Source organism: Epinephelus moara, chromosome 22, assembly GCF_006386435.1.
Source record: "Epinephelus moara isolate mb chromosome 22, YSFRI_EMoa_1.0, whole genome shotgun sequence".
NCBI classification, from domain to species: Eukaryota; Metazoa; Chordata; class Actinopteri; order Perciformes; family Serranidae; genus Epinephelus; species Epinephelus moara.
Genome location: NC_065527.1, coordinates 16,838,163 through 16,846,745, shown reverse-complemented (window position 1 = coordinate 16,846,745; position 8,583 = coordinate 16,838,163). Strand labels below are relative to the sequence as shown.

The 8,583-nt window shown below is 38.5% G+C and overlaps 1 protein-coding gene across 1 annotated transcript; it reads right to left on the bottom strand.

The window, feature by feature from the left end:
* Nucleotides 1–1,691: 1,691 nt before the first annotated feature.
* sgo1 (shugoshin 1) lies at nt 1,692–7,870 on the bottom strand. The gene is made up of 10 exons (XM_050034383.1): nt 7,736–7,870; nt 7,398–7,552; nt 6,264–6,472; nt 6,085–6,137; nt 5,919–5,983; nt 4,705–5,553; nt 4,467–4,592; nt 2,697–2,867; nt 2,256–2,445; nt 1,692–2,157 (listed from the first exon to the last, which is right to left on the bottom strand). Exons 2-10 carry the CDS (start codon nt 7,540–7,542, stop codon nt 1,998–2,000), a joined length of 1,968 nt encoding a protein of 655 aa, XP_049890340.1. The 5' UTR covers nt 7,543–7,552; nt 7,736–7,870; the 3' UTR covers nt 1,692–1,997.
* Between the last annotated feature and the right edge of the window lie 713 nt (nt 7,871–8,583).

Here is an 8,583-nt window from a genome sequence, read left to right as displayed (position 1 = left end):
AAAATGTGATAAAACGACATAGTATAGTATGACCTAAAAATCTGGAAAAAAAACAACAACATAGTATAGTATGACCTGAAAATGTCATACGACATAGTATAGTATGATCTAAAAATCTGAAGAAACTACATAGTATAGTATGACCACAAAATACGATAAAACGTCATAGTATAGTATCACCTTAAAAAAACGACATAGTATAGTATGACCTTAAAAAAATGAAAAAACGACATAGTATAGTATGCCCTGAAAATGTCATAAAACGACATAGTATATATGACCTAAAAATGCGATAAAACGTCATAGTATTACTATACTATGACGTTTTATCGTATTACTATACTATGACGTTTTATCGCATTTTTAGGTCATACTATACTATGTCGTTTTATGACATTTTCAGGGCATACTATACTATGTCGTTTTTAAAAAACCTTAAAAACCCGAAAAAACGACATAGTATAGCACGACCTGAAAATGTCATAAAACGACATAGTATAGTATGACCTTAAGAAAAATGAAAAGCCAACATAGTATAGTATGACCTAAGAAAAAAATAAATGAAAAAACGACATAGGATAGTATGACCTAAAAAAAAAACAACATAGTATAGTATGACCTGAAAATGTCATAAAACGACATAGTATAGTACGACCTAAAAATCTGGAAAAACGACATAGTATAGTATGATCTAAAAATCTGAAGAAACTACATAGTATAGTATGACCACAAAATGCGATAAAACGTCATAGTATAGTATCACCTTAAAAAAATTGAAAAAACATCATAGTATTGTATGACCTAAAAATCTGAAAAAACGACATAGTATAGTATGACCTGAAAATGTCATAAAACGACTGAAAAAACAACTAAAAATCTGAAAAAAGCAACATAGTATAGTATGACCTAAAAATCTGGAAAAAAAAACAACATTGTATAGTGTGACCTGAAAATTTAAAAAAAACAACTAAAAACCTGAAAAAACAACATCGTATACTATGACCTGCAAATGTCATAAAACGACATAGTATAGTATGACCTAAAAATCTGGAAAAACGACATAGTATGGTATGACCTAAAAATCTGGAAAAACGACATAGTATAGTATGATCTAAAAATGTGAAAAAACAACTAAAAATCTGAAAAAACGACATAGTATGACCAAAAAATGTCATAAAACAACATAGTATAATAAAACCTAAAAAATGTGATAAAACACCATAGTATGACCTGAAATGTGATAAAATATGATTTCACCATATAGTGTAGTGTGCCATAAAAATGTCAAAAACATCATAGAATATTGTACAATAAAAATGCCATAAAAATCATGTGTAACATGCAAAAAATGTCATAGTATTGTATGCAAGAAAATGTCATCGCTGGCCTGTCCAGTAAAAATGTGATGAAACATTATAGTGCCACTAAAAATGTACAGTATAGCATGCCATAAAAATATCATAGCATAGTATGCAATGAAAAATCTAATAATATTGTGCGGCCTGAAAAATGTCAGTGATAGTTTTCGGTAGTTTTTCGATAGTGTCAACTTTTAAATACATGACGACCTCACGGACACCCTGATTTCATCGTCACTCAATCACCGCCATTAATATAAACCTGTGGTTAAATGCAATAGAGAAAATTAAGAAAAAGCATACATTTTAAAATCACAGTAGAAAATAGGATTGATAAAACAGATAAAATTTTATTAGATGACAATAATACTATATGTACTCATTCAGAATCTCATAATAAAAACATCCAGAATTGAAGTAAGATGGTGACATACAACTGGCCATCAATACATTTGGATCGAGATAAACAGGAGAAATGCAAAAGAGAAGATTTCAGAGAATAAAGTCACAAAACAGCATCTAAAAACTGATTACAGTTGTACTTCATCACATACAAAAATACAACCGTGAGTGACAAACAAAATGATCACTTCACACAAAACTGACAATGCCAGCCAACAGTCAACAAGGTAGCTGCCTTCAGCGACATCCAACAAATGACTCATTGTATTTCTCATATGGCTGCTGGGTGCTCGTGGATTTCCTTGATTTCTGCACAGACCTCCTGCTGGACTTCTGCTTGAAAATAGGAGAGCGGAGGAACTGCAAGTCTGTGAACTTGTCTCCACGCCGCAGTTTCCTGTCAAGATGACAGTTGAATTGTTGAGCACACATACAGTAAAATGTGAATTATCTCAAAGCATTTACAGTAAGGACAGCATCGGTGTGTGAACTTACGCATTTAGCGTGGGTTCCTTGTAGTCCACCACCATGGTGCAGCGCCGCTTGCGAGCGACAACAGGGGTGGAACATCGGGCATCGGAGGGACGTGAGCCACCACAGGAGAACTTGCGATAGGCTGCAGGGGACAGATTGGTCACATCACACAGACTCATGCCCCGCCCTGCTGTCCTTACACCAAGCCCACCTGTAGAAACGTGAGGGAAGATGTGATCCAAAAGCAAGAAAAAGAAACAGGAGCTGTGTGTTCATGTGCACACAGCAGTGAGGAGTCAGAGTGTAAAGGAAGCTAATGCATTGTGAAGTGACAATACAATGAAAACATGACCTGGACTAGCCTCCCAAGTGCCTACTGATGTTGTGGTGAAGCTCAACTTTAAGCAGTCATACTGAGAGATTTTATTTCGAAAAGCAAGTTTGGTAAGTGACTAAACATACGTTTCTTGCACGTCTTGACCCTCTGGGGGGTTTGATGGGGTAAAAGAGGAGGAGCTTCACCAGAGGAATCTCCAAAATTGGACAGGACACTGTCTATTCTCATCATCTCAGCTTCAACCAGAGGACTGACAGGCAGCAGAGAATCCTTCACAATAACCCCTCTGTCAGGCTCTGAAAAACACAAAAACAAACAAACACAAATTATTATCAGCAAAAACAGACACTCAAGAGCAAAAACAAGCCATGCAACAATTTTCTAAACAATTCACCCTAATGTTTTTGTTATAGGTCACAGAGAATGTCAAATGAGTAAAGTCATCATAAGCCAAGAGGATAACACTAAGCCAGCTGTTTGGGCTGCACTCAAGATCAGCAGAGCAAAGAGGTGCCTCAATTAAGTTAAAATACATTACGCAGGAGAGGAACAAAATTAGAGTCTTGATTATGCACCATTAATATTGTTAATTTCGTAAGACGCAACTAGTTGATGCAGACCACATTTTATTCATTCAACAGGATTACGACAGACTAAAAGCTCCTTGTTTGACACGTCTGGCCAACAGATGGATGTCTTAATAGTATCTTTTGATATTACTCTGCCTGAAGGCAAGCACTTCATTTTATGACCTCATACGTCTTATCATTTTCAGAATAATGGTTAGTAATTATTGTTTTCATGATGTAGCTTTGAGCACTCATCCAGTGTTAAAGGAAGGACAATGCATTACGGACAATAATATATAAAATCGATGGACCAAGTTGTGAATAAAGGGAAAATTTTTGTTGCCTATTACTATTGCCTAAACCAGTAGTTCTCAAGTTGTGTGCCTTGATGCCAATCCAGGTGTGCCGTGGGATTTCATTATAACCACACATTATTATTGCAATACTCAACTGGACCTATACAAGAAGTTATGAATGACTGTTTTACTTGACTGTGTCAGTATGTTGTGCGCACCCATTTCTTAATAAAAAGGCAAACTCTAGCTAAAAATCTAGTTTAATTTAATATTAAAAAAACCTTTACGGTGAACCTATCTGTCACCATTTGTGTGTGGAATTAAGTGTGTCACATCAAAAGCCCTGACTGGCAGCTAGTGTGAGGAATGATAACATTTAAAAAGGAGAAAGCCATGAGTGGGACAATGGATCTCTTAATTGTACGGAGCAAATTACAACAAAGCACCAGCGAAGACGGGCTACCATCGAAAGAAGGGAGAGAAATAAAAACAGTCGGTGGACAGTATCACAAAAGCTACCTGTCTGCTTTTCTTATTTTTATTGTCTTATGTCGTGATAAGAGTGATAACACACATCATAAATACAGGTGTGCCTTGAGATTTTGACGTGCCATTTGGTGTGCCTTAGGTACAAAAAGTTTAAAAGCCTCTGGCCTCAATAGGCAGACATGCTGAAGACAGCCCATAAATATGGAAACATAATTCATTCACTTGAGAAAGGAAAAACATTCTGCTTGTTTTTCTTAATTAACTAGATGATGTAAAAAAACAACAATTTGCGTGATTATCTTGTTTATTTAGGAACAAGAGCAGACTTTTTTCCCCCATGAAAACGTATCTCAGAATTCTGAGATCTTGTTAATTCAGAAAAACCTGGCAACATTTATTTTTCTTAAATGAATGCATTATGCTTCCTTACATAAATGCACATCAGCACCATGTTTGTTTGCTTTTTCAGTCTCCACAGATGCATTATCTATTGTCTATTATCAGAGACACAAAGCGGATGTGTTGCTAAACAGTGTCTCACCTTGGTGATTTTCCTGTGCCAAAATAACTGGGTCAGGGCTGTTAGAGTAGCTAGAGTCAGGGGAGCGATGAGCTTCTTCCTTTTCAGGCTCTACAGCTTTGGGACTTGACACCTGATCTCTAAAGACTACAAAATACAAGACAATGAAATACATTGTTTAATTATAACAATAAAAACTCTAATAAACCATGAATTAGACATAAAGTTGAAGTGAGGAAGGACAAACCTAAAAACTCACCAGAGATCTCCTGTTTCGGAGGGATGTTTTCTTTCTGACGGACGACTTTAGAGGGCCGGCCTCTTCGTGTGGTGATCACTTTGGTCTTGTCAGGGGAAGCCTGTCTCCGTCTGCTCTTCTGAGGGACATAAAGGCTGTCCTCCGATTCAGAAGATGACGATAACGAGCTTGAGTCAGTCTTTTTGGAAACCACAGCTTCAGTTTGTGGAGTCTCTTCGCTGATGGGCGTGGACGGCTGATTGTCCTCGGCCTTGGCTTTGAACGGTGTGACATGAACCGTCTCTTCACAGTCAAAGTCAAACGTGTCATTAAATCCCAGTGATGTGTTGAGCTTATTCCCCTGTGACGAAGGAGCTGTTTTGGCCCGTGTGGCTGACCGGTCCCGACTCTTGGAGCGAGCTCTGGGTTTGGGATTTTCCCAAGGTTTCTTTAATGGGGCACGTTCTGGTTTGCGGCCTCTCTCTGCTTTCCGTGCCGCAGGTTCTGGTTTGGTACGGGGCTGCTGCTGGGCTTTTTTCCTGCTGGGCTTCTGCTGGTTGCTGTTGCTGTTTTTGGATGGGGCAGGTTCAGGAGTAGAATGCTGAATCTCCTCAGTGTCAGCAGTATCTACTAAATCTGGTTCTGCTCCTTGCTGTGGCTGGTTAGTAATAACACTGTCACTGTGAATAGGACTTGCCATTAAAGGACCCAAGCATGTGGTGGGGTTCCCCTCACTTAACGCCCAATTTTCTTGCAGGCGCTCAGACCTCCTCCTGCTTCTTCTATCTGCATGGCGACGCCTCACACCCACTGTCGATGGCAAGGCAACCTGCTTGTCAGATGGTGCAGTCTTCTCAGAGGGCTGAGGGTCTATCAAAGAAGGATAAAGTCAAAGTTATCATTACAACAGTTCAGTTTTTCTGGATACATGCAATAGTTTATTGCTAAAAGAATAAATATATTAGACTATTTCATTTGAAGATGGAGTGCCTTGGGTTTTTCCATGGTTGTCAGCATTAATTTGAAACGTACTGGATTTTTTTCTTTCACTTTTTTCCCTATTTCTTTAAATAATTAGTCAACTCAATAATCTGAAGAACAGCCTGTATATTCAAATTATTTACAAAATGGTATGAACGTACTCAGCTGACAATAAGTTAACTATTATGGCTATTCATTATCATCAATATTAGAGCAGTAATAGTACTAGTAGGTTTGTGTGTATGTGTGTGTACCTGCACAAATTGGTGAGGCTTTGCACACAAAGGGCTCATCAAGGTTCTGGCTGCTCCGCTTTCTCCTGCAATGGAGAGAGAGATAACAGATCGTCTTAGTCATAACACTCAAGTAAAAGAATGTTATCAAATTTTATGCACTGAATTTTTGTTTTTAAAAAGTTACCTTGCCAAATCCACCTGGCGGCTGGGCTCAACAACTGTGTTCGAAGGTTTAGTCTAAAACAAAACAGGGAAAAAAATATTTCCTTTACAGAGGAACGCAACATTTCAAAATTATATACCCCTAAACTTGTTGATTAGTAAATCAACAAAGGACAGACCACAGAGGTCTCCTAGGTGTACCTCTGAAGCGCTCGCTGCCAGGGCTTCCTGCTCCTTGAGCTTCTTCTTGAGCAGAAGTAGGTGAAGGAACAGGGCCTGTTGCTCCCTTTTCAGCTGCAGGATCACGACATTGGCCTGTCTTGTTTTTTCCTTTTCAGATTGCAGGGCTACAGCCAGCGCCTTGTTGTTCAGCTGGACACCCTTCAGGATGGTGTGGGTGGAGTTAGCCACTGGGAGAAAACATGGGATGGATGTTATCAGAATCAGAATCAGAGATACTTTATTGATCCCTGGGGGGAAATTGTTGGCGTTACAGGTGCTCCTTACAAGAGTAGAGAGATATATTATATAGTGCAAAAAAATATATAGTAACCTATCAAATATACACAGATACAGTGGCAAAAATAGATAATAAACAGAATATACAGTAAAGGTAAAATAAGCTTGTTGAAAGGAATACTTCACGTACAAAACGACCACTTGCAAATCAAAGCCGAAACCTCAAAATCAAAAAGTCATGCCACATTGCCTTGAATTCCTCAAGAAATTGTTGTTTTCTTACATGCCTCCACGCAAAACGTCAACTTATTGACTCACTGATTGACTGGAGACATTTCACAACAGCAAAACCATATCAAAGCATCCTTTTAATAACTCTCACTCAACTCGTGCAGCATCATCAAAGTCTCATGCATCCTGTCCTATGCTCAGCACTTCAGAAACACATGGATTTATGCTAAAAAGCGAGGGAAGTACTGAGCATATGACTGGATAAATAAGACTTGGTTTATACTGCATGAGTTGTGTGAGAGTTTGTAACCAGATGTTTAAACCTTTGATATAGTTTTGCTGCTGTTGTGGCCCCCAGTCAATCAATAAATCAATATGTTTTCTGTTTTCCGTGTAGGCATAAGTTACAAGAAAAATTACAGTTACAAGAAAAATTCATAAATGCAAGATAACATGACATGATGAACTGATTTACATCTGGTCATTTTGTGAGTGGAGTGTTCCTTTAATGCAAAACTTAATCTGTATGTCAACATCTTCTGCACATCTGCGTCTGCCCTTCTAATGGTTTTGGAAAATATATGTCAACATAATTGTGTCTGAAACTTAAATTAAAACTGATTAAGACAGGCCTCATTTACTTACCATTGCTTTTATTTATCCCTCTGGACCGTCCTCTGCTGGGGGCTGAAGCACTGGCCAGTCGTTTGTTCCTCTTCTCCTTCATCCTCTCCTTAATGTCCTCCAGACTCTGCTGGTAGGACTTCTTCTTTGCCCGTTCTTTCACCATGGCTCAGGACCTTTAATCAGTTCAGAGTTTTTCTTTACGTTATCCAACTTATCAACAGCGCAGCCAACTGAAAAACCCTCAGCAAAACAAACGACTAAGCTAACGTGCTAGCCAGGTTAGCATACTATTTAACGTTAAGTCAATTTAACAAGCTATGGCGTCGTATTTGAAAGCAGCGTAAGATAAAACTTACCAGCGCGTGCACGTGTATATCGCCAAACTATCTGGTGTGTAAATTGACGTATTAATAAAATGCGTTAGCGAAGTTAGACAGCGATATAATCCTTGTAACACACATCATATCCGTTTAAACGGATGGTAACGTTTGAATTACGAGCCGCGGCTGTTGATTGGTAGGGATTTGAATATACGTCACTTCCTTTCTTAAAGGGACAGTCCGCTAGATGGCGCTAATGTATAGCAAAATAAAGTCTGTTTCCTCGCTGAGGAGATGTAACTGATTTGGTATTCATAATTCGTCTGCATCCTTTGAGACCAAACAGCAGACCACCACACAGCACACCAAATATCTAATTATAACTCTTGCCTTTTCAATCAGCATCTTTTCACCCTTTTTCCTGTCTGTCTGTTTGTCTGAGGGAGGCAAACAAAGCAAAGTGGAGAACACTCACCACTGGGAAAATGGAGGTACAGTAAATTTCTTTAAAAAATGGAAATTAGATTAGTACCTACTCATCAAGGGTCAGGCTCATTCAGCCCATAAAAAATGACTAATTGGGTATTTATAATTGACTGCTGAAGATAAGAGCTTGAGCGGTGCTGTGTAAAGTGCTCTGCTGCGTGTGGATGGAGCTGATAATTGTGTTAATCTAAAAGCCCACTGGCAGGCAATGTTTGAGTTATATTCCTTGAGGTTTTGCCGAAACTCTTGTGGCTCTTTCAAAATTAGATTGCACAGTAGCTCAGAAAGCAAGTCAATTATGGGATGAATGAACATTTTAATTTGTGCTAGTAAGTCTTGCTCCAGTGTCCGGCCTCCAATTGTATTTTATTTTATTATTATTATTTTTAAACAGGGCC